At 42.3% G+C, this 27,589-nt stretch overlaps 1 protein-coding gene across 3 annotated transcripts in view; it reads right to left on the bottom strand.

Annotated features, from left to right (window-relative positions):
* Positions 1-785: 785 nt before the first annotated feature.
* Positions 786-27,589, bottom strand: part of IFT25 (intraflagellar transport 25) — a 36,699-nt gene continuing 9,895 nt past the window's right edge. The window contains exons 3-6 of one of the 3 annotated variants that reach the window (XM_069232642.1): positions 24,925-24,993; positions 23,795-23,851; positions 17,606-17,649; positions 1,227-1,319 (exon numbers count right to left, since the gene is read on the bottom strand). In XM_069232642.1, coding sequence (XP_069088743.1) covers positions 23,796-23,851; positions 24,925-24,993 — 125 coding nt within the window. In that variant the 3' untranslated portion in view covers positions 1,227-1,319; positions 17,606-17,649; position 23,795. Of the gene's footprint in view, positions 1,320-17,605; positions 17,650-23,751; positions 23,852-24,924; positions 24,994-27,589 lie in introns of all 3 variants that reach the window. The other 2 variants (XR_011202995.1, XM_069232641.1) reach the window with 2 other exon arrangements.

Genomic DNA, 27,589 nt, shown 5'->3' with positions numbered 1-27,589 from the left:
CGTGGCCTCCAAATGCAGCAGAAACCTGTCCCTCCCTCTGGAGGGGTAAGGAGGGGGGGAAGGAGATATGCGGAGCAGGGCTGGCAGTGATGCCTGGGCCACCTTTAACCCACGGGGCCCTCCACAATTGCAGGCAAGAGGAAGGGGGCTCCCAAGTCCATCAAGGCTGCAAAGCTCAAGCGGCCGCCATTGTGGCAGGTGCGCTGCATGTTGAATCGAACCATCTCCGGCCCAGAGAGCGATCAGAGGGCCTAGCAGGTCACCATTACTTCTCCGATCGCCCACGGTGTCTTGAAAAGAGTGTCTGCCTGCACACCGGGGTCCGGAACACCGTTCTGTCATAGAATCAGGCCTGGGTGGACGAGGAGCATGATGTGTGACTTACTCCACCGCCATCTTGGCCACATCTCCTAATATAATTCTATTCTTAAATGAATTTAAGAAATCATTGTATGTATAAAGTTTTTAATCCATTACACTATTACATATACCAATAGAAAGAAATTACTATGTAGGCCATATGCCTTCTGATTTGAGGGCCATGCTCTGAAATTAATGTATGCAACTTGGTTTTAACATGATTTTTGGTGAGATGTAGGCTTCCCAAAGAGCAACAGTGAAGTAGCACATTTTTTACATTTGAAGGACTCACTGAATAGAGGGCATTGAAAAATTAGGAAAAAACTCCAGATACTTTGTAAGATTCAGGTTTTTTTGTTTGACTTAATTTGTGAGTACACCTGATTCTACATAACATATTTCACTATAAGGAAGAAGTAGCCTAGTTTTACAGATAAAGGTGGTTTATTTTGAAACATAGATTTTAACTTTTAATACGTGTTTGCTTTTATACAGAATATACCACAAATAAAATATAATACAATGTAAAACAAAATCTTCAAAGACAAAACATGTGAGAAGTAGATTTAGAACAGAGGTAGAGGGTATCAAGAGGAATTAAATTTTTGTATTGTTAGCAATCTGTGATTTAAATCCATTTGTGATGTTAGAATAGACAATATTCACCTGAAAGGTTTTTGTTTCTGAAATGATACGTGAAATATATTTACAGTGTATGCTTTACATGCACTTTAATACATAATTTAAGAAAATTACTAGTTCACCACTTTTAAGTGTGTGAAACCATATACAAGAATCAAACAATGTTTTACGTAGAATTTAGCATATATTTCAGACAGTTCTTTTTTGATCCAGATGTTTTCTGCTGCTCACTCTGCAGTGACTCGGTTTATTGCAACAAAGTGATCGAAGCCAGATAAAATAACAAATCGCAGGTGGGCAACCTGGGTTCCAGAAAGCTGTAGAAGATAAACATAGATCATTTTAATAAAACTCTTTAAGAGCAAGTTGAATCTGAAGACCAGCAGTCATCTTGCTAACACTGTGCTGCACATAATGCTATCATCATCACACAAGCTTTATTCGGTCATAAATAACCATCAAAGCAATACAAAAGCACATTGAACCAAGGTTAAAAAAAAACTTACGAGAAAAAGTTAAAATCACGGGTGTACATTTACAAAAAGTTAAGATCATTAATTTCTTATCCTATAATATACATATTTACAGATTTCTAAATATTTAAAAGACGAGTGCGTATATACCATGTAGCCACAAGGAACTTGCTAACTGCATAAATTATAGGAGTCGAAGTATCACTCTTCAAGATCCTTAATGCAATACCACATTGTCTTATGCCCAATTTCCGACAAACTGAAGGAATCCACTTACGTCGGGGACGGGCATACATTGGGCTAAAAAACATAAAATGTTCAACAGATTCAAGAGCGTCATTACAACCAGGACATAAATCAGATGTTGATGATAATCTCCAACTGCCAGTTAAGGACAATAACGGTAGGCATCCAAAACGAAAACGGGTGTACAAACATTTGCCTAGTAAATCAGGAATAAAATCTAAATAAAATTCAAACTGGGGATAACACTTAAAAAGAAGAAATTGATTGGTCAATCGACCGTATGATGAACAAAGGAGGTGATTATTTCTTACATGAGACCAGTAGGCGGATTTCAAAGTTTGTTTCTGGGCTTTTCCTAAATTCTGTGGGTTCTCCCAATAACTCTCAAGTCCCAAAATGCAGAACCATTTTGACACATGCCTAAGCCATGGAACAGAGACTGCAATTAGGTCTCTTTAGGATATCAAGAAAGGAGTCCCCGTAGATGGCAAGCTCTGGAGTAGTCCAGATCCTTACCCAGAACAGTAGGGGTCTCAGAGCTATCAGATCAGAAATGCAGTTAAACCCAAGGTCCAAATAAAACGGAATCAGGGGTGTGCTACGTGGGCATGCAAGTATTGCTCTAGCAAAGCAATTTTCGCCCACAGACAATTTATTAGTATTACAAAATCCCCACACCTCAGCGCCATAGGCAGCAGCACCCTGCGCTTTTGCCAGATAGATCTTAATAGCCGGAGAGACAGCTTTCGTGGCAGTACTTTTATAGAAGCGCAGGATAGCACCTGACATATGTTGAAGAAGTGTCCTACTTTTGTTAATCTGATCTTCCCAATGAAGGTTATTCGAGATCCTCACTCCCAAATAATCTATTGAACTGACTTTACTCAGGGGGGCCCCCATCTAAAATGATAGTGTATCTTCTTACTGGTCCTGAACTAAACACCATTTGTTTGGTTTTGCTAGCATTTAGTTCCAATCCATGATCTACACAAAAGGATTTAAACCTGTTAATAAGAATCTGAAGACCCATTGGGGTCTTAGAAATGAGAAGTGAGTCTTCTGCAAAAGGTAGAACAGGAATTTTCTGTCCATTCAGAGACGGGGCATCATTTTGACAGAGAGGCACAGCTTGTACCACCTCATTTATAAATAGAGTAAATAGGGTTGGTGTCAGGACACATCCTTGGCGTACCCCTCGTAAAATAGGAATATTGTCTGTTAATTCTCCCTGGTCACCTGAGCATATGTGTTGTCATGTAACCGTTGCAGTAGGTAAATTATATTGGCAGAAGTGCCCATTCTATGCAGAACATCCCTTAACTGTTCTCTAGGGAATCGTGTCAAAAGCGGACCGAGGGTCCACAAACACAACATATAAATTTTGCTTAGCAAGGATTACATATTTCCAGTATAAAAGCATCAACCTGAAAACCTGGTCCACCGTACTAATTTTCGGGCGGAAGCCCGTCTGGAGTGGAGATAGCACCTGATTATCTTGAGCCCAATCAGATAGCTTGTCCAAAAGCTGCTTGCCAAAGATTTTCTGGAAGTTGTCAAAGAGACTAATAGGCCTATAATTAGAAGGGGAACTTATGTCACCCTTTTTATAGATAGGAATTATTTCAGCTCCTTTCCAGGTACTAGGTATTGGGCCCCCAGCTGCTATAGTGTTTGAGATTGTGTTTATGTACCAGGACCATATTACTGGTTCAGATTTATAAAGATCCCCCGGTATCTTATCTGGACCTGGTGCTTTAGCAGATTTTAGAGAATTAATTGCAGCAATAGTTTCCCCCATCGTAAAAACAACTGGATCGACAAGATTGGAAATGTCCTTCCCTTGACCGCCAGGGAGATGATATGTTTTAACCATCTGCTGGTGGGAGGGTTTGTTGATTAAGAGGTTGCTAGGTGGTGCATATAGTTTACTAAAGTGATCTACTCAGCTCTCAGGTTGAATATGAGTACGGATTGCACTCTTTCCTACTCTTTGTCTATAAAACAATAACTTCCAAAATATTGCATTATCATTATACTTAATTGCATCAAGGAGGTTCTGCCAGGATATTCCCAGGTTTTTGTGCCTGTGTTATGGTCTTATGATAGATAAATATGGCTGATTTTATCGCCCCCTGTGAACGGGACATAATAGCTGATTTTAATGCTAATTTGGCCCCGGAGCAGTCCTTATTAAACCACTCACTAGTTTTATGGTTATCATCAAGGCGCTTAGTGGTAGTCTTCTTATAAAAAATATTTTGCAATTCCCTCATCATTTCTTCGTGGATGCTAAGAATTGGAATATTGCTGATTTCGAACTTCTCATAATCAGCCATAGCATCAACAAACAGTTGGTAAACACCCTTAATCAATTAAGGGTTGGACATTACTTTAGGCCACCTGACGCAAATATGATTACTATCCAAAAGGGGCTATGGGACCTCAGTAGGGTGAATGTTCTGCGATCTCCTAAATACACCACTATGTAGAATGAGAAGCAGGGGATTATGATCGCTCTCGTGACAAAAGTCCACCTTCATGTCTTTTAAAGATGGCCATAGCCTGACATCCACTAGAAAGTAATCAATAACACTTGAGGACTGACCTCGCTTAAAGGTGAATGCAGTGCACAAGTCAGAGCGGGTACGGCCATTACAGGCCCTGAGTCCGTATTTAAGACACAAGGATGTCAGCTGTAAGGCAGCACGGGAGCGAGTACATAATCGCCTGTTCATCAATTGAGGGATACCCCAAATTTCATCCTCCTCAACCGTTAGATTACTACTTAAACAAGAGGGTTCAAAGGTACAATTCATATCCCCTGCAACCCCTAATTTGGTAGAAAAATGCAAGGTATCCATATATTCGGACAGTTGAGCTAAAATCTGTGACTCTAAGCCCCGTGCAACAGACTTGGCATATACATTAATTATAGTCATCTTAAAATCTCGATCAAATGTAAGCTGGACACCCAATAAGTTGGGGGAATCTATTTCTAGTGCAAAATGGTCGCACTGTAGTTTCTTGTTTATCAGTGTCAATAGGCCCCCTCTGGCACGTCCAGTGCCCCCCTGTGCAGGGTGGGCTGCGGCGTAATATGATAAAAAACCATCCAGGAAAACGGGCCCTCCTCCCATGTCTCCTGGAATAAACATATGTCCTGTTTGTTTATATAATTGACCCACTCAGGATCCCCCAACTTCCTGCCTAACCCAGCCAAATTCCATGACATAATGGAGAGTTCAGAACTAGTTGTCAGTACTCTCGGCCTGGGGCACTGAACTTCACTATAGGTTTTAGTCTCATCTGACACTCTTAATTTAGCCTCAGGGGTCCGAGCTAAAATGATTGGATGGGAATCAATATGCAGTCAATCAGCGTTAGGTAATGTCTGAGAGAAGTTTACTACCGGAATCAGGGCACACTCCTGGATAGAATCAGACTTCCTGCCAGCTAGATCGCCATATGGTATACATGGGGTACCAGTAGGGGGAAAAGGTTTAAGCCTAATACCAACCCCTCTGGAATTCCTAAGATAGCAAGTACGTAATTCGAAATCAATTAGTTTGTCCACCAGCAGCCTGTCCACAAAACAAATAGAAATAAAGTCAAAAGTTAAACCAATTTGACTGTCTGCCCACCTGAAGAATATCTGCACGAATAACAGAAATACAATTCCTCTGAACTCGTAGCCAGTAGATGACCTTATTTAACAAGGAATCATGGGATTCCAGAGAACCAGGGGGCAATTTAGGCACCTCAACCATATAGATGGTGCCTCCTTTGCTCCGCAGGCCTCGGACCGATTCCTTGAGGATTGACCATCTCATGTCATCCTGGTACACAGCATCATCACATAATGCTATCATTTCAGTCCATGAACATACCCAGTCCATTCTCAGATTATATAAAGCAGTAATCAAATAGCATAAAGTCTGCAGTGAGCTACAAAAAGAATACTAGAAAGTAAGTAATTAAGATAAAGGGGTTATTTAGATCTTGGAGGATCACCTGACATCCCACCAGGACAAACTTCTGATCTTCTGGTGAACAGCACACCGATTTATTTAGAGATCCCAGTTTGTCTGTCAGGTTTCTCAGTGACAAAAGTGCAGCCACCAGTACGATAAATGCACTTTTTTCACTGTTAATGTCGAGCGGGTTGCCAATTTTTGACCCACATGGCAGTTTTTTGTTTTTTTTTCAAAAGCATGCCCCCAAATAAAAGCTCATTGGCCTAAACTCTTGGCATAGCATATCTGGACAGGGAAAGCTAGCAAATGTCACATGGTGACCTAATAGCAACATGCCATCAGGGCAGGAGTTTGCACTGGTGAAACTAGTTGAGGGCCCACTGATGGAAACCCAGTGGCTCCAATCTAACTATTGGTAAAGTGTTTGTGCTCCTTCTTAAACTTTAGGAAATTGGCATACCCCCGATCAGCATACTTAAATTACCTATAAGGTACTAATGCATGGTACCAAGGTGTAGCTTGGGCCTTTAAGTTAAATGTCTCACATGGACTGCAACACCCATTTTGTCATACTCTACAGTGATAATGTAAACATGACTACAGGTCTGCTGCCACTTGCCTTGCTGTGCAGGTTTCAACTGCAAATTAAACCTATCAACATAATCCCTTATGGCAGGCCTAATCCTTCATTTTAAATATTAATGTGTCACCTGAAAGTAGGCCTTGTTGCCCAAGAAGCAAGAGGCTTTACATTTTAAAGCATAACATATAAAAGTTTAATGGTGTTGGATGTTCTATAGGAAAGCATTTGGGATACAATATTAAGTTTAATAAATGTTATGTGCAGCTAGGAAAGATCTACAAATTACATTTTTTGACTTTTTGAAATATTTATTACAAGCCCAGTTGACTGATGAAGCCGGCTTTGTAATAAATATTTTACAAAGGGGAATTTGAGAAAGTTATCTTTACCCTGATTGAAGTCCCTGGAAGTTAAATCTGTATGTTGCTCTCCCTCTTTGCGAGCCAGTGATTACAGTTTCAAAAGATGTGAATGAGATGTGAACTTGATCTCAGGACTAGGGCAACAGGCCTTGGGTGTGGGGACTGTGCCCTTGGCAGGATGTTCTGTGGGTTGGGCCTCAGGACTTGATTAACTTCAAAGAGGCCTACCCTGTGACAAGAAGATATAGCTAACACCCATTCCTTTGCCTTCCCAGCTATAATGGTTTTCCATCATAGTGGGCTTTTTGTTGACATCACAGTGTCTGATCTAGCTGAAGTGTCATGACCTGCTTGACATGCCTGCTCTGGTTTTTCAATATGCTACTTAGGGCACAGTTCAAAGAGGCCTACACAGTAAAAGGCAAATGTTAGTTCGTACTTAGACAGGGCCCTTCTTTTGTCCTCCTAAAGCCATACTGGCCCCAATTGCAGCAGGCTTCTTCTTGATATTACAGTGTCAAAGCCTGTCCGAAAGGTTAGCTGGGTTTACATAATACATTTGGAGCACACTTCTAAAGAGGGAAACATACTGGAAAAACTATTTGTGTGTATGTGCTGTCTGTTTGTTGAACGCTGAGCTTTGTTCTACCAGAGTTCTGTCTCTGGGTTTGCTGGGAATATAGGAAGTGCCTAAAACTGGACTGTAGTTTTAGATGTGGGAGGACACTAGGTTTACCAAAGTACACTTCCCACATACCCCCAGCCCTCAGTGTCCAAGTTTAGTTTGCTGAAGACTTCGGCCATCTTGAAAATGCCTAAAGTGGGTAGGGTAGGCCCCAGGAACCTATACCCCATTGTGTAGCGGCATTCCCACCCACTAGCTTGAGCCAGACATAAATATGGCATCTCTAGGCACCCACTTTAGATCACACACTGAATTTCAGGACGTTTGACCGCCTGCCACCTTGCCTCGCCTAGAAGCACCCACCGACCTTTTTCCTGCCACAACTGCTGCCACACTTTCTACGCACTCCAAACACCAGAAATCTCAGCCGCAGAACCATCAAATACCCCTCCAGACCACCTCAAGTGCATCCTTCTTAACATCCGCTCCCTTCACAAGCACGCTGTGGAACTTTGGGACCTGATAGACTCAAACCACCCGGACATCGTCTTTCTCACCAAGACATGGACAAACACAGCATCCAAACCGGATATCGCCATCGCCATCCCCAGCGACTACAAACTGCTCCTCAAGGACTGATCTGACAGACTAGCCATCGCCAACAAGTCCATCCTCTGCCCATCAATCAACACACAGGAACACTCTCCCCTCATGGAGCACCTCCATTTCCAAGTTTACATCACCTCGAAAACCACCATCCGCAGCACCCTCATCTACAGACCACCCGGCCCACGCCCAGCTTTTAGCGACTCCATCATTTACTTTATAGCCCACCACACACTCACCTCCAGCAACTACATACTCCTCGGAGACCTCAACTTCCACATCGATGACCACAACGACCACAACACCTTGCTGCTCAGGAACATCACCACAATCGGTCTCAAGCAGTTGGTCACCTCACCAATGCACACTGCCGGACACACACTTGAACCCATCGTTTCCACCAGCAGCAACGTCACCATCGATGACTCAACACCGCTACACTGGACCGACCAACACTGCATCCACTTCTCCATCACCACACCTATAGTTCACATCAGCACCACTCGTCCCCCCCCCCCCAGGAAATGGAACCCAACCACAGAGAAGCAACACCTCAACACCCTCAGCAACTCACCCCCCAACACAACAGATGCCAACACCTCAGCATGCAACCTCTGCCAATGGATTGCGCCAACATCCTAGCTCCACTCCTAACGACCACAGGGAAACACACCACCAAGAAAGCCAGCTGGTTCACCCCCACACTCCAGGAATAGAAGCACACCTGCAGGAGACTAGAGAGAAAAAATGGAGCAAATGGAGCAAATGACCAGAGGACCTTGCAGCCTTCAAATTCACCACGAGATCCCACCATGGCCTCATCAGGTCCACCAGAAAAACCGCCCTTCAGGACTGTATTGACGACACCACTTACAACACAAAAGAACTTTTCGCTGTCATCAAGGAATTCGCCAAACTACAAGCAAAGACCACTAACATCCCTCCATCCCAGGACCTCTGCGACAGACTAGCCGCCTTCTTCCATCAGAAAATCAAGGATATCTATGACAGCTTCGGACCCCAAGACTCCCTGAACCCACCTACAGCGCCCCAACCTGGATCCACTGAAACCCCTCAGTTTCTGCAGGCCTGAACCCCCCCCTCACAACGGACGATACTCGCGCCACATTGAGCAACACCCACTCTGGAGCCCCTACTGATCCCGTCCCCTCTACATCTTCAACAAAGCCAGTGCCCCAATCGCACCCAAGTTCCACAAGACCATCAACTGCTCCCTAGAGTCTGCCACCTTCCCCGAGGACTGGAAGCACGCCGAGATCCGTGCACTCTTGAAGAAATCCACAGTCGACCCCATGGATCTCAAGAATTCCCACCCATTCTTGCTGCTGCCTTTCACAGCCAAGGTTGCAGAGAAAGCAATCAATGCTCAGCTCCACCAACACACAGAGGACAACAACATACTGGACATCTCCCATTCAGGATTCAGACCTAATTACAGCACCGAGTCTGCCCGCTCGCTAATCGACCAAGGCCAAACAGCAGCCCTCATCCTACTGGACCTATCAGCCACCTTCGACACAGTGTCCCACCGCACTCTATGCATCAGACTTCACGCAGAAGGCATACACGGCAAGGCCCTTTGGTGGATACACTGCTTCCTGACAGGCAGAACTCAGAGTCAGACAACCCCTACACCTGTCAGAACCTACAGAGATCACCTGTGGTGTACCCCAAGGATCCTCGTTGAGTCCCACACTGTTCAATACCTACATGGCCCCACTCACCCCAATCGTCAGAAACTATGGACTGATCATCATCTCCTATGCTGATGACACTCAGCGGATCATCTCCCTGACTGAAAACCCGACAACGGCCAAGAAGAACTTCCAAGACGGAATGGAAACAGTTGCCACCTGGATGAAGGCGTGCTGCCTCAAGCTAAACTCTGACAAAACCGAGATCCTCATCCTGGAACCCTCCTCCTCAGCCTGGGATGACTCCTGGTGACCCTCAACACTTGGCAGCCACCCACTCCTACAAACCACGCACGCAACCTCGGGTCGTCCTCGATTCAGCTCTCACCATGATAAGACAGGTAACCTGTGTCGCCTCCACCTGTTTCCACACCGTCCAACTCCTCCGGAAGATCTTCAGATTGATCCTGAGTGACTGCTGCAAGACCGTGACACACGCACTGATCACAAAAGAACCTAGGCAAGCTACAAAAAATCCAAAACGCCTCAGCCAGGCTCCTCCTGAACATTGCCCACGAGAACACATCACAGGACACCTGAGAGATCTCCAATGGCTCCCCGTCGAAAAAAGCATCAACTTTAAGCTCCTCATACATGCTTACAGGGCCCTCCAAAACCTAGGACCCAGCTACCTCAACCACCTCATCACGTTTTACTCCCCTGCCAAACCTCTCCGCTCCTCCCAGCATTCACTCGCCAATGTACCCCGCATATAAAGTCCTCAGCTGGAAGGAGATTCTTCACCTAACTTGTGGAAAACTGCCGGAACACCCTGCCTCTCCACCTGAGGCAGTCGCCATTGCTACCTCAATTTACGAAGGACCTTAAGACCTGGCTCTTTGACTAAATCTTGAGTATCTACCCCACAGTGCCTTGAGACCCAACGGGTGAGTAGCCTGCTTTATAACTGCTGATTAATTGACTCCTGGACATGTGAAAGATCAAGAGAGGCCTAAAAGTGCTGCATGAGACATGAGAAGAGCCTAGATGACTGGACCTGCTGTCCCTTGTGTACCCAGGGCAAAGAAGTAGACTTCAAGGGTCATAAGGTTGAACTCTGTTAAAGCTACAGGGTCACAGCAAGCTACAAAAGGCATTTTTCTGAAACCTCCCAGCTGATTAGTGGCAACTGGACCTGGATTTGACCCTCCTGTTGGCATCTGCCTACCACCTTGTGAGTCTCTAAGTGCACGCTGCATGTCAGGTTAATTTTGTGGCTTTAAGGGTTCACCCTGACAAAGGGGCGTGATTATCTCTTGAGGTGAGTACTTACTCCATTCTATTAATAACCCAATTTCTTACAGACCTCAATAATCTGCAAAACATTTACCTCCTCGAAACGTATCCATTGTGGGAGGTTTCAAAGTTCTTAGCCCAGCATTTACCTTCTGCGCTCCCAAGGATTTCAGTTTCACCTTCAGACTACATTTGTCTTTCTCCTGCTTGCCTACCATTCTGAAGAAAATCTGTCTGTCCTGGTCTACAGACATATTCTTGTATGCCATATTGGTTATGCCTTCTCTTATTATCTTCCACACTCCACCATTCTTAAGGCTAGGTTTGTGCTTTATGGGTAAATTTATGAATGAATATGCCACAGACAATTTGTTCCTTCCCAATACACATACGGAAAACTACAGCAGAAGCAAGAGATCTTCACTGAAAATTAATCAAGGATGAACAATCACTATTATGTCCATTCATAAACATAGGAGAATCTTTGACTGTCTGAAATAAGGAGACAGGATAATGTTATGAATAAACCTAAAGTTTGAAAGGGGAGAATAGTAAGCCAGGTGGAGGAGCTGTTTTTTTGTAGTCAGGTTTATTGTAATTTTCAACGCTAACATAATAGCATAATATTTGTATTAAATCTGTGACCACAATAAAAGTGACATTTCAGTATGTGCATTATATCAAAGCTCACAATAGCTATACGCCTATCAGTCATCAGGATCTTGACCACCCTTTTCTAGAAAACATAAAGGGCACATCACCTCACATGGAATGGAGAAAGTCTTCCTGCTTTGAACCACAACTTTGACAATTGGGTGACAAGTCGCATTTGCCTTAGAAGCTTTCAGCTTCATAAACTTATCACGGAAATTACTTCCCAGTGATTACTAGACTAATTTAGCAGTTAACTTTCCCTCTAATGGGCTGAACTCTAAGTGTGTTCCAAATAGCTTGTAGTATGTACCCAGGGTATGTTGCAGTTGGAAGTAAAGAACTGTCTATTTGGCAGCATGCAACATATTTCCAAATGTTGGTATTCTAATGAGCCATAAATGCTTCTAAACCTGCTTAGTGACACTGCTACTGTCCCACCCAAAAAAAAGTGTCTCTTGTAATCTGACCTTGTCCAATCCATCATTTTCGGCCCTCCTTGCCATCTAAAAACACTGTCTATGTAGCTTAGAGAAGTCAATCACCATAGAGTACATGTATGGGGTTGGTTCTCACAAAATCCCAGATGTTCCACCTTAACTATTGGGTAGTCTCTTGATTTGAACAGCAAATCATAAAAAATGATTACGTGTACAGATACCTTCAAAACACTTGCCACCAATAAAAACGAGCTCCTTTGCTCACTTAGATACTAGATTTCCCTTGTAATTATGTGTGGGCAGTCATGAAGGGTAGAGAGGAGCCTAGAAGAGCATGGATGGTCACCATTTTAAAAATAGGGATACTCTTCCCATAGTACATATTGAGAGATTGTAGTTGTTCAAGTTTTGTTTTAAGGCAATAAGCCGATGTCCATGTTGCACAATATTAAAAACAGAGTACGATGTTATGTAATAACAACTCCTCAATACCAATTAGGACAGGAAAAGAGGTCACCTAAAGAATTTGTTTGTTAGGAGCAAGTGCCCTCATCCACCCTTAGGTGGCATGCTTCATCATCAGGCTTGCCCCTCGTCGGGCCAGCGCTGCAATGCCCAGTGGACCACGCAAGAGGGCTCTTTGCCGGAGATCTTTTTGATAGGTGGCAGAAAAGTACCGGGAGTGCAGAGAGTATCCCAGCATGTGATTAGTGAAAGACTGGAATGAGTGTGGGTTAAAGTTGACTGTAGGTACTGGTGCTGTAATTTTACTATGAGCTTTGGATTACCTCTTCTAATTGGTATTGAGGAGTTGTTATTACGGAACAATATACTCAGTTGTTTATTGTTACCTGACTGTGGTAGTCTACACACTGGACTTCCCAAAATATCCCAGTCCCTCACCTTTTGTGGTCCACATTGCACATTCAGCAAATATCTGATTCTCCACATACATACATGTCAGGTACTGGTCAATACCACTGTGAGTTGAGACTGCCCTGCTGTTGTATGCACCCCTTAACTGATAGATCACTGACTTCAAACAGCTTACCTGCAGTCCAGAGAATTCCCCAAATAAAACAAGTAAATCAATTATTTAAGGAGCATGCCATGTAGGCCATACACAGTGATAATAATCCCTAGTTCTGGAGGCCAGTTGAAAACTCAGCACAAGGGCGTCCCTCCTAATCTACTGAGAAAGTGACTCATTCGCCAATGCAAAAAGCAACAATGACAGAACACCCTGGACTCGCCATCCCGCCCAATGAGGTAGGGTTTAGACGACACACACATTCACTCTGAGCTCATCAGTTTCTAATAAAAAACCTTGACATATTTGAGGAAACAAGGTCCAATATACATTTTCTTAAGGAGCTGAACAGGTATAGGCAGTCAAGAGTATCGCACATTTTCTCAATTTTTACAAGAACCAAAGAAAGCAAGCCTTCTAATTTGTGGATCAAAATAAGGACATTGTACCACTGTGGTTAAACCACCTAATAGGCATGAAGCCACTCTGATTTCAGTGTGCTAAGGACAGGTAACCTTAAGTAGACCTTGATGCCCAACTAGCGAAATTTACAAGCTAATTGCTAAATTCTGGAACATGGTATGCTTAACCTAGAAAATCATCTACACCTTGCCTTGTTGACCACTACTTTCAAGCCACAGACCTTTAAGGTATATTGAAGCAAAAAACAAGGATGACTTACAGATCAACCCATACATCATCTTCATCTACTCAACCCATTGTCGGAGACTGTTCTAGTTCAGCCCTCAAACTATTAATAATTTCACCAATCTCACAAAAGCCTGTGCACATTAGGATCATAAGCGGACTTGTGTCCAGCTTATATATTGAAGAACATCCTCAGCTCAGCTGCCCAGATACAACTATCAGCCTAAACAGAACAAAATAGCACTAACTTACCTTGCTGTGATAGTGCGCTTCACAAATACACATAACAGCCAAATGGACTTCCACCCTGGTTGGATCACAGAATCCAAACTCACTGTGACTTGGGACAACATTAATACTATGGTGGGCAGATCTCTCCTTTCACTTTCAACTGCTAGAATTATACCGACACACAAATTGAACTGAAGTTTCAGTGTCCATCTAAGTATGATTTTTGTGCCTGGCATCGGCCAAAGGCCCCTTGTGGGTGACCATTGGATGCACATGAATCACCTTAAACAAAATCAATACAAACTTCAAACTAGTAGACTGTGGTAGATGGACCATCTGGCACCCTTGCGCCATCTGCCCAAAAAGCTTGGCACTCATCCCAATCTATGAAATGAAGAAAGGAATATAAGTGTGATCGCTTCACTTAACGCCACCAGTGAATTAAGTTACCATAGATCATTTTATATAATGAAATGCATTTGTTGAATTGTCCCTTACCTAGGGTTACATCAAGTGGTGAAAGCCACCAACAGCCTACTACTCTCCCATTTTGATTATGCTAATGGTATGTATCATGAGGCATCTCTCCAAATGATTTGGTAGCTAACAAAAATCCAGAATGCAGGTGTGAGAATGCAGAATGCCAGATCTAGCATCTCGCCTGCCTTTAGGACTGTACATATGCAGCATGTGACTCGATATATCACTTTAAAAGAAGTGTGCATGTACGAACATAGCTTATCAAGCCATTAATGGCATTCATGGCCTCTTTTCCTTTAGTAGAAAGTTTGTATTTAATATTTAAGGGCCTGATTTAACGATTGATGGATGAAGTGGTGTCCATCGGGACATGGAAGACATTACCTTTGTAAGGTGCTCTGCTTGTCAAATTTAAAGATCACCAACAGCCCTGCGGTCATCTCTGTACACTGAAAGGAACCACTGCCACATCGGTTCCTCCCAGTATTCTAAAGGTTTGGTGTACAGCCACTGTTGTTTTGACAGCTGTACACCAAACATTTAAAATATTTTTGCTTTTCAAAAACAAACTTCCAAAGTGAGTTTGTCAGAATAAGGACCCCCACAGCGTTAACCCAGATTGTGGAGGTCATTATTGTTTTTTCCTGTCCACTATCGCCAGGCTTTTTCTGGCTGTGACGGACTGAAAAAAAAGGCATTACACCATGCACCGTGAATAGGGTGGACGATCTAATGACCTTTCTTCAACAGCTGCTACTCCAGAAGTATACCGTCAACAGAACCAACGGGGACTCTGTTGACTAAACACTAAAGGCCCATCGGTCTCGAATGAAGGTAGGTGGACTGAGGGTTTGGCGGTTAGGGTACTACATTGCCTTTTCAACAGAGTTCCCTGTCTGCCAGTCTCTAAAACAAGCCCTCAGCTTATTAAGACAATTTGTCTGTATAAACATTGCATGCGATATAAAAGGGCACTGTGTAACAATAATCTTAAAATATATATATCCAAAACACATAATATATGATAAAACTATACAAAATAATCATCATAAACTATACTTTTTTTTTTAAACAAGCATTCACATGTTTCCCTATAGAGAGTGTGACGTGCAAGATATTACATGAATTTAAAGTCAAGCAGCCTTTGATCACATTGCAGATACTGCTCTCAATCAAAGGCTTTATAACACATTTCCCATGATTGATTTTAAAAAATCTAGACAAAGGAGTAATAACTTTACCACCTCGCCAGGTGCTCTGTGACTGCAAATCACATTTTACTCTTCCCCATGTGATAAATGTGGCTCAGCATTACTATGTATCAACTTCATTCTTCTTTATAATCTAGCAGTGAACATTATGTAGGGGTGAACAGCATGTAGTCATAAGGTCCCAGTCTACGTTTCACGTCACACAGGCTTCTAAAGATTTTTTACAGATATATACACTTTGTAAGTATTAAGTGTCATTGGAGTTGAATATCCTTTAAATCTCTCTTACTTAAATGATGCGCACCTAGTATACCTTCTTTAATAATACCAAATGTATTTAACATGTTAGTCAGTTGCACTTCTATTTCCAGGTCCCATGGTTTCTCAGATTTAGGCCAATCCCTGACACGATACTGTGGTTTAGTAGGTGTTTCAGCATAACTGAAAATGTAGGTAAGTGAACAAAGTCTCAGTTCTAAGCACAGGGATTTGGCCAAAACTAACACAGGCACAGAAAGTAACTTCTTAAGCATTTTTCCTTCAATGACATTATAAGAGATTCATACCTATCACAAATCCAAATCTCTTAAGACTGGCTTCACTCCTGACTGCCCCTTATGTCAACAAATATCATGCCAGTGAATACTCTGTCTCAGTTCAAATGGCTACAATATGGAACTCACTCCGTCCAAGAACAGTTTTCACCAATCTTGAATTCACAGAGCATTAAAGACCTGCATCCTCCCACATTCATAGCTCCTATGTTATAATTAAGCACTAAACAGAAATGTGAGCATTCTAAAAGCCTATGATTCCTGGACACTTCAGGCTTATGCACAATTTAGCACAAGTCTCCAGAGTTCTTGCCCGCACCCAGCACCTCCCACATAGATCTCACTACAACCAAGACTCTGTCTGAATCTGCACTTTAAGATGGCACCCAGGCTCCTGATGTAAATGGGAGTGCTTTGTGATCCGGCGATGGGTATGAAGCACTGAATAAATGCCACAATACATGTGAGGAAGAGATTATGGCAGGGTCTTCAGACCCTGTCCCTCTATTCTCTCCTATGCTTTTCGTTCTGGGACTCTTTTCGGACAGCAAAAGGGGATGATGACTGCTCAAACTCAGCACTACACAACAGCCACCACCATGTGCTGTTGCTTGAGGCACCTGCAGCCTTGAATGCGCCGGCAGGCAACAGTCAATCTGGTTGCCAGCCACTCCATCAGTTGAGACAGCACTGTACTGGGAGCTGGGGCAGTGTTTTCAAACAAACATTTCAGAATGACTTTAGTTGTTAGCAAAAGGGTGGAGATATAGGATCCAGGCCACAACACATTCAACCTTCTGCCACATCCATCACCTTGGGAAAATTAAAGTGAAACAGTATGGGAGAAATTAAAACAAAGGTTGTAGTGATGTCACCTTGTTTTTGTATGGAACACACCAAAGTTTTCTGGTATCAAAATAGTTTTTAATGTATTAGGGCACTAGGAAGTGCACTGTAGGATTATCACGCGCAGTATTGATCTTTTTTTTTGATTGAGCAGTGGCTTAGCAATGGTTTCACTTTTGACCATGACTTGGGTAGTGTACGCTACCAACTGGAGCATTGTGCATTATCTGGCTGTGGCTTGCCCAGCCAGAGATTGTTCATCTTTGGGAACATGCAATATTTGTGAAACGTAAACCACTGTTTAAAAAAAAATATTCTTCTTACAGTTGGCAGAAACCTTATCTTCAAAAAGATGTATATGTTCTGTCCATTACCAAATGGATTAATTTGCAAATTGTACTGTCATGGTGTGTAGAAAATAAAGAAGGTTTCTTTGTCCCTATGGCTATGTTTGAGCTATATAAACACCGTAAAAAATACTAATAATAAAATTGAACCTCCCATTGGCATAAGGAGGACAGCTTCTTTAAGGGTACTTGTTAAACAACTGCATGAGTTGCAAAAATGAGTAACTGGTTTTATCTTTTAACACCCTTTTATGGGTTTACCACCCAAATCATCAAAAAAGGAACTTATTCAGCGCCTTATGATCCTATTTTTTTTTTTTTTTTTTAAGAAAAGAATGTACTCACGTTGAATTCTTCTGTCTGAAGTTGTCCCTCAATGTGTTCAAGGTCTAGAATATAAAATGAGTATTACAGAATTAAAAGTCAAATGTTGCGTTTCATAAAAGAATAACAAAATTATTCCGACAAACCAACATATTGACTATAAAAGGTTGTAACCAAATGGATTTCTTTCAAACGTGTCATTGATCTCTGAGGCCATAACATTTCATTAGGAGTAAGAGGACCAGATGTACTAAGCATTCCACTCCAATTTGCTGTTTACAGCCATCAAATTGCTTTTTTAATTACTAACTCCTTTTTAGGACTTGGAAAATTTATTTTCTGACTCCTAAAAAGGGATTGGGAATGGATTCTGATTCAGTATTCTGAAGGGGCATGTTGTAGGCGTGCCTGCCAAATACCAAATTAATGTATCAATGTTTTGTAACCGAAGTGTGGTCACAAAACATTGATATTTTATTTAATTTTAGGTGATATACTTTCGCAAAAGAGAAGAGGTTCAATGGTACCCCATCCTCTTTGGGAGTACAAAAGAAAATAAATAGTCAGTGGTCCAAAACAAACAAAACAAACATAAAAATAAGCAACTTTTCTTCTTAACCCATTAGCTGCTCAGACTTTTCCACCCCTAATGCAAAGCCCATTTTTGATAGCAACATAAAAAGCCCCCAAATGGGACCTGGAGACATTACATCTCACCTGGTAAAATCCACCGTTTGCGATGTGGGGCATAACCAAGCCCTCCCTATACCCACCCTAACTCAGACATTTCTGAAAAGCAGACACCCAAGGAACTTCAGATTGGTGTGACTTATGTGGATTCCACAACAACTTTTGCCAGAAGGCCTTGGAAAACTCGGCTAGAACACTTATTTTGCTCAGGTTTGTGTGAGAGAAAGTTCCAGAAGTTGTGAGGATGCATGCAAATCCTGCCACCTAGATGTTTCCTGATAAAAATAGTAACCCACTTGTGTGGATCTAGCACACACAACAAGAACGGAATAAAAAATATCAACTTTTCTTTGCAAACTCCATGTTTTGTTCAGGGATGGGTGTGGAGGGCCCCATGTCAGGATGGGTGCTGCCCACCTCATTATTCCTTTAAAAATATCCCGGCATTCAGTGGGCTTTCTGCCACCCTAAGGGAAATATTGGAGGCAAACTCCTCCTCTCACCCTGGCGTTGGCAAAAGTCAGTGTTGGTGATTTTGGGGCATGGTAGAACACAATGCCTTGGTGGGACACCCCCACCTCTTTCTTTTTTGTTCAGAAACCTCCCACATGTATTGGGAGATTTCTAGTCCCCCTCGCCCCTGAGGTGTCATATTGGGAGCAAACCTGTTAATCTGTTTCCTGGGCTGTAGGAAGACCTTTAAAAAAAAACATGGTGTTTAGTGGGCTTTCGGCACCCCGAGACATCCAGAGGGTGGCAGATTGGGAGAAAGCTCCCCCATGTGCCTAACAGGAGGACAGAAAGACTGTATAGCCCCTTTGAGAGTGAGGGCATGGCCCTATGTCAGAGTAGGCTGCCCCATCCATTAAAAATTCCTTGTGTCTAGGGGGCATTCTATCTCTCCCCTTTCCCATGGGCAGATTGGGGACAAAACCAGATGGGACAAAACGACTGTACTACCTCCTTTGAGGTGGGGGCATGACCCTATACTGGGGAAGGGTGAAAATTTTGTCAATAACATCTTTGGTGTCTAGTGACCTTTGTAACACCCAGGGGGCAGACTGAGTGCATCCCGCCACCTCCCTTTGGAGGTCAAGGATAAGAAATACTGTACTGTTCACTTTGGAGGATGTATGGCCAAATAACTTCTCTATAAAATCCATGGTGTCTAGTGGGCTTTCTGTCCCCCACGGAGGTGGGCAGATTGGGGTAGGTATTGCCATCCAACCCCACCCATTCCTGGACCTGAAGGTGCTGGGGTCGTCATGGGGAGCAAACCCCATGCCCCGGGAAGCAGTTCCCCCACCACAAATAATCCATGGGGTCTAGCGTAGTGGCTCCCTGTTTGGGGATCGTCCTTCTTGATCTAAAAGAAGGGATTCAATCAGGAGAAACAGCGCTAGAAAGGGGCATTCCCCCATTTCCAATGCTCCTCACACACTGATCAGTGCAGAGGAGGCAAAGTTAATCCCCTCCTCTCATGACACTGATCAAGAAATTAAACCAATGAGCTCTAATGCTGCTAACTGGTTTCACTTTCCACCTATAACATCGGTATGCCGTACAGAACATGAGTGTCATAGATAGGCCGGAGGAAGGGCTTAACTGGAAACAATTCCACTTTGGCCTCCCTTTACAAAAAAAAGAAGGAAGCCTACGACCGCACTGGGTAGGCAGTACTGGCATTTGCCACTAGCTGCCACCCACACTTTAGAGGTTAAACACAGTCCTGGTTCATTTAAGAAAAACAGGCTCATTTGAAGAATAAAGTTCAATTAATTAAAAGTCAACCACAGACAGGGTGGTCTGCTAGCCCCAGAAAGCCACCATCCCTGTGATGGCCTCAAATCATAAGGAGTCACAATTTGCAACTTACCTCATTAATATTCATGATGCAGGTCAAATTGAGATCCACTACAATTTGGGTTTTTAAAAACCAACCCTTTAGTTGATAGGTTGGCTCTTATACTTTTGCAACCAGCTACTTATTCATCTACCTCTAAGGTTTACAGTTTTAAATAATTGATGCTGTGAATTGGAAATTCAACAAATCAGAAAAAGTGGGTGCCTGGATCCAGTACATACGGTCAGATCAATTAAGCACTTTAATGGTTGCAAACACTCCGATTTGGCATTTGTGACAATTAAAATGCTTTTCCTCATATACTAATCCCTTTTTAGGAGTGGGCAACGTTTTTCCAACTCCACATATGGGATTGCAAATAGATACAGATTTGGTATCTGGAAAGGGTGTGCTGTAGGTGTCCCTTCCAAATACCTAATCAGTATCTAAGGTATCAATGATTGCATTGATATTTTGCCAACACCTCAAAGCATTAGGGAAGGAGTCTGCTTGGGACCCCTTCACCTTTGTGAATGTAAAAAAAAGTACAAGCATTGGCAAAGCCAATAGATTTCGTCTACGCTAGATCTATCGGCTTTGTCAATGTTTTTTTTTTTTAATTTTTTTTTTACATGTTGTGCAACATGGCTAAATGTTTTTAAAAGTGCCATGTTGCGGCCAGCGTTTACAGCATTTTTTAATTTTACTTTAAGCCATGTTGCACACCAGCTTACGCTGCTGTGTAACATGTTAATAAAGAACAGTGGGGGTTAGGAAGGAACTCCAGCAACATGAGGGAAGAGGGTGGGACAACGGGAGGAGTGCAGGGGTGGGAGACAATGGACTCCTGAAAGTATTTGCTTTGTAAAACAGACAATAAACAGCATATAAAATATAATAAAGTCTTTTCAAAATGAAAAAAGTGTATTTCTTTAACATATGAAAGCTTTGACACCAGTAGCGCACATTATAGCACTCCAATGAGAAGCATTTATTAAAAGGCATAGTTTTGTACAACTGGTAGTCTGAACTCAAATATCTGAATGTGTTTTTATTCGAGATAATGAAGAAAAAAGGAATTTTTGTGAAATAAATTTTTTCCCCAACCGTAAAAGTTAAGCAGGAGAGCTGTGATTTAACCAAGTTTTCTGGTTTCACTTTCTACAAATCAGCCAGTAAATGGGGATTTATTTGTCTTTTCTTATGTCAAGGCTTTGCTTTTTAGGATGCTGAACCAATGCTGAGATTTCATAGGACTACTGCCAACTCTTAAACAAAAAAAAGTAAACTTTCCGGTTTAAACATGGTCCTGCTCCTTTAAGGAACATATGATGTATTAGAAAAAGGTTTACTTTATTAAAAGGCTAACAAGAATGAAAACTGAAAACCTAGAGTCAGAAATTAACACAGAGGAAATTATAGATGCCATAAACCAACTGAAGAGTGGTAAAGCACCGGGCTCTAATGCACTGTAGGAAGCATTTAAGAGATTAGCGAGCAAGATGACAGGGTCCATGAGTCAAATGTAGCAGGGAAACAAACAGAAGAGCAGTCCAGATAAGGAGCATATATGAATACTTGTCATCTAGAAATGTAATACTGTATACCCCATGATTGTGAAACGTACTATGCAAAACCCAATACATTTTTTTTCAAAGATTAAGGTACTGTTTCCAGCACAGTGTCTAAAGCCTTGTACTTTCAGTCCCAACAAATCAGGTTTGTTTTATGCCTCAAGTTTTCATGGCATTGAAATTTCCTGTAGGCATCATTAGATCCCGTTTCGATGTGCAGTTTTATTACTTGATTGGCAATGCTCAACACTGTTCCTAACGTTTCTCAGCAGACCATCTAGGGTCCACTCATAGACTTCCCTTTTCTGCATGTTCCGTACAAGTGAATACCAGTAGCTATCCAGCTCCACTTTGAAACAACACTTAAATGTGATTGAGTACAACCCTCAATTAAAAGAACACGATGGGGGTCATAATGACCCCGGGGGTGAGTGTTAATGTGGAGGTAGTACCCCCAACAGGCTGGCGGTACATACCGCCACATTATGAGAATGGTGGGTTAGCTGCAGCCAACCCGCCACTTCTCCATTCATACCGCCATGGTGATATCAGCCACCGGTTCCGGAGATATCAATCTCCAGCCCAACGGCCGGCACAGTATCGCCAGCGGCATTATGAGCCTGCCTACCACCATGGTTTTGATGGCGTAAGCAATGCCATGAAAATTATGGAGACAGGCCCTACAGAGGTGAGAGGGAATTCCATCCCTGTCACCGGAAGGTGGCTCTCCCACTCCCCCCAACACACAGCTGATACCCCCACCTCCATCAAAAAAAAACTCAACCCCCCATACACACACTAACCCCCCACGCCAGACATTCAAATACACCTCCCCTCCCCAGATCCAAACAAACACACACACACACACACACACACACACCCACCCCCTCTGATCATCACACACAACGCCCACGCATACACCCAATCACTCACACTGGCATACACACATACTTCCAGACATGCTTGCACACATTCTTACGCACAATCACACTGACATGCAGACATGCACGCACTTCCCCATTCTTACACACATTCACTCACACGCATACAACCACGTAAACAACGCAACACACACAGACGCATACACACACACACATTCATGCACACACTCAGACACACACACAAAACACACCCCATCCTCTCACCCCCTCCCCTGTCGGAAGCCCGACTTACCTTGAGCGAGGAGGTCTTCCGGCAGGGAACAGGAAGGGGCGCTGTTACCGCCAGCAGTGCCCCTCCAGCACAACACTGCCAGGCCGTATTACTTGTCCTAATACGGCTGGCTGCATTTTTCTCGTGTGACGGTGATGATGGTAACACTCCACCTTACCACAGTTCGCCACCATGAACACTGCCAGATTTCCACCCTTCTTGTGTCGGATGTCCGGCAGTGCTCATAATATGGCAGGCGGATGGTAGCCACAGTGGTGGTATTTTGGCAGGCGTCACTGCGACGGTAGCCGTTTTTTACCGCCAATGTTAACATGACCACCTATGTATATTTAGTCCAGGTAAGAATGAATGCTGAGCATTTTCTAAACACAGTAACAGCAAATCCGTACCAGTCAGGATTCTTGATGAGCAATACATAGGAAAATGTCCTCACATTAGACGGATAGTCTTTTACCCCAAGATTTTGACTATTTTTCTTTTAAGTTATGATTGTTATCTACTATGGTGTCCAATAATCTACAATTTTACTCTATTCCACATGCTATTTTTAGTTTGTGTTCCATATTGTACTGTCTGTTTGGTTGCATGTCTATATTCTTCCCTCCTGCTATTCTTACTCCCACTCCTTCACAGCCGGCACTCACTCACTGCCTTTCTTTCACCACGATTTCCTGTTTTGGAACATGACCTTCATTCCTTGTAAGATGAACTTAGTATATTGTTGTACCTATATCTTTTGGAGGGTTTTATAAATCCCACACACACATTGATACCATGTAAAAATGGCTTTGTGATTTAATTGAAATGTAGATAAAAAATTACTTCAAAAAAACATCAAAAGAATATGTCACGCTGATAATACCATATTATTTTTTCACTGTATACACCCAGCTTTTAGGATACCCCGGGACTGCAGTGGTCATTACATACTTTATTCAAAGTTGTTGGCTATCGGTCTTTCCAGGACTCCATGGATAAAGTTTTGGTCTGATAATGTAAAATGTTTGAGATAATCAACGACAAAAAGCTGGGTGATCATTAAAAAGGCAATCTCATCATCAAAAACGATTCAAAGTCTGGTCACCTTCAAGCTTATACAGTGAACCTCATCCAGATGCTTAGCTCTGGGACACCAGCAAAGACCCTTCATGGAAATTCATCCACTGATGTAATGCTGGAAATTCTAGTAAAATGGCTCTTTCATCTATTGAGATGGTTGGATGCAAATATGATCTAAATATGGTGTGGTGTGAGTTTTTAGCCTTAATTTTAGTTTGGAATTTCAGGTAATCAAGGGTTGAGAAACATAGTTTTAAGTTTATTTTTATGAAACAAGAAAAAAACATACAGATACCAATTTCAAGTCTAAATGGCTCAAACTATTGAACTGTGACACAATACTTTCAAATAGGGCAACTATTCCAGCACAATTAAAAAGATAATTAGACAGAATACATACGAATTTGCACTTGTGGGTAAACCTGCATTAATGTACTGAGACGATCTTATGCTTTACAGGCCAGTATACAACAACAAATAATGCAAATAATCCGCTGCCACATAACAGAATTAAAATATATTGTCAGCTAAGGCAAGAGTTTTTGCTTATTTGCCTGGGATATGTCAGACCAAACAAGCCTATAGATGTCTAGTTTGTCATCTCATGTTCCACCGATCCAATAAAATAGAAATGCTATTGCATTTTTCTATCTGCCAGTATTTTAGGAAAATGTGCAAGTCTACTGTTAACACATATTTGAATGCAAAGCTGATGATTAATCAACCCATTATATTTAATCCAATAATGAAAACTGAAGATATCAATTTATATCTTGAATTATTCTAATTGAGCAGTGACCAAAAAGACTGTGATTAATATATAATATACCAGAACCTTTTTACTGGTTCTATTACATTTATTGCTGTTTATATGGCTAAGTGGCAAACAATAGTAGACTGTTAAAAAATAAACAAAGAACTTCTAAAGGGAATCTACTCTGTAAAAGAGAAGCAATGATATTAAAAGTTACACTGTTACCATATGCACATTCATGACACACCTCTTTCGTGGCATACTTCAAACCCGACTGGATCTTTGGATGTGCTTTTCTCAACCCTCAAATGCTTCACTGAAATAAAATAAAAAATATTTTGAAGGTGCATCTGATTTCTCAATAATGGTCTTACCAGCATTCCTATTCATTCATACAAGATCACAAAAATGGTTCTATACAACAAGGAGATGTAATAATGCCAGCAGAAGTTATCTGGTAAGTGAGGTTTCATGGAGGATACGTGCCAAGCTAGGAGGTGTGAAGGAATTATTAGCAAAATATGATGTGCCCCTTGCAAGCGTTTGTGAGACTCCCCTAAAACTGTGCTTGAGCTTCTTGCCTCGCAGACATACAAATGACCAGCTGCCATCTTCTTACCTGCCAACCACCACCCCCTCCCCGAGGAATGAGGCAATCTTGTATGCAAAGACTCCAAGGGCCCACATGACTACCCTGTCCTGATATCAGAAGCCCACTGGATTTTTCCTTGATCTAGTTCACAATAATGTCGCTGTGATGTAATAGGTTATATCATGAGCACAGTGCATGGGGACAAGGTTTTGGGGGATGAGTTCAAAATATGGTAAATTTCAGTGCTTTGGATTTGGCTTTGAATCATAATCATGAAGCTGATTAAAGTGAACACTGTAGGAGAAATTCAATGCATATTATTTTGACATCTGAGAACCCTGCTACATGAGCCTGCTGGGTCTAGTGGGCGCTAGGCAAGCACCAAGTCCCGACGACTACGGCTGACAGGTCCAGCTTCTGACTCCCCATCTTGACTCCAAACGCAGGGCAATAGCGGAGACAGGGAGGACGCCAACCCCTTGTTACCCAGCACAGCCAACACACAGGGAAATACGGAAATTTCTATTAAGCCTCGCCTCACATCACATTAGCTGTGGATCAGAATCCAACTCTTGCACAAGCCCCCAGTACCGCCATCCAAAACACCTGTGCAACATTGTGTCAACTACACATTTTAACCATTTGCAGTACTTCCTGCTTCATTACTGTGTTTTTTTCATTTTAAGCTTAATTTCTCCTCTTGAACTTTGAATAAGAAACATACATTTTGGGAACATGCAATAATTTATGCATCCTTTGACCAATTTGCAGAGGTTTTAACTATGTTTTTCTTTGTCTGACATAAATATAAAAAAATGACATGGACCCTTGTGAAATACGACTTTTATATCACCGCATTTTCTGCAATAAAAGCAACAAATATGGACAATATAGTATACATGGATATGTGCAGAGAGTACTTTTCTATGTATTACCTTTGTTGAGTATATGGAGGGGCCAGGACTCACAAGAGGTGAAGTCACAACTGTGTTGTGATGCCCTTCTCCTCCCTCACTACTTGTAATAAATAGTATAGTACACACTGAGCATCTGCATATATGCTTACATTAGAGGTCTTCAAACTGTGTGGAGGGCCCACCTGAGGGCCCATGGCTGCATTTCTAAAGGAGGCTTAAATAATACTGCAAGAACCTTTAAACCCAGATGTCCTGAAAGTCTGCCCTTGTTTATTTTATGTTATTCCAGGCTGTTTTCGTTTACATATAGAGGTTTTAAGTGCATAAAAGAGTGTGTATCTGTATTCCTGAGCTGAACTTCAGCTATCTGCCTATAAAAAACATGCAAACTTTTTAAATGAAAACATAAAGGTGGTTAAAACTAATTAGTAGGAAATGTACTTTTACAACATGAAGTCTCAGTTAATATGATCAGTACACATATCTGTGTGACCAGAGAGTCACAGAATTGAATCCTGGCTTGGGACAGTGTGGAATAGTGACATGTGTATGTATAGTGCTTCGAGGTCCCAAGCCTACGAATGAAAACACTGTGCATATGCATGGCATTATTTGTATCTATATATTTTATTAACAATCAAAGCCTTTATGTTTGGTGCTTTACCAATTTCACACATTTACATTTATAGGCACCATGGTGAGAAAGCTTGCTCCCTCTTTACATCTCTCCCACCATAGTGCAGTAGTCCCCCCCACCACTTCCACTGTCTAGCAGAGGAATCTCTAGGGCAGCCTTAAACTTTCAGGCATGGTTGTTTTTGTTTTTGTAAAAGGGTGAGCCTAGAGGCAGGGAGGAGGCAAGCAGGGTTGCATCAGGTGCAGAGCCTTGATCCTCTGGAACAGTGAGGCCTCAGAGAAACAGCCCAGGACTAAGCAGAAAAGAGCTATATAAAAGGATGGTATTAAAGAGATGTGGGGTTAATTTTTTGTTTACAAATGGACAGGGACTGCTTCTTCTGAGAAAGGCCCCTATGGACGGGGGCAAAATATGGGGTATCTTTTTATTTTTTTAAGGGCCATCACTATCATTACAGCAGTGCTGTGGTACAGGGTGTGAGTGGCACTATGAAAAGGGGAAGTGGTAGCCTCAGTATTAGGTCCTATGTCACATGTGCTCTTCATGGAACACCTTACAAGCAAGGGTGATGGTTGAGAAGTGTGGCTGTTTTTTTGTTTGTTTTTTAACACCAAGGAGCAGAAATCCTGCTTTGTGCCTCAGGCCTCAGAGTGATGACAAGGTGAAGTGGATAGAGCAGACAGTAGGTATCATTTTTGCTGTACGTGCAGTTGCACCAGGCCAGAGTGTTTTGGGGAGCGAACCAAACCCCAATAATGGCTGGCTA

The sequence above is a fragment of the Pleurodeles waltl genome, chromosome 4_2 (assembly GCF_031143425.1).
Source record: "Pleurodeles waltl isolate 20211129_DDA chromosome 4_2, aPleWal1.hap1.20221129, whole genome shotgun sequence".
Classification (NCBI taxonomy): Eukaryota; Metazoa; Chordata; class Amphibia; order Caudata; family Salamandridae; genus Pleurodeles; species Pleurodeles waltl.
The sequence above is the reverse complement of the archived record's forward strand: the minus strand, read 5'-3'. Positions and strand labels throughout refer to the sequence as shown.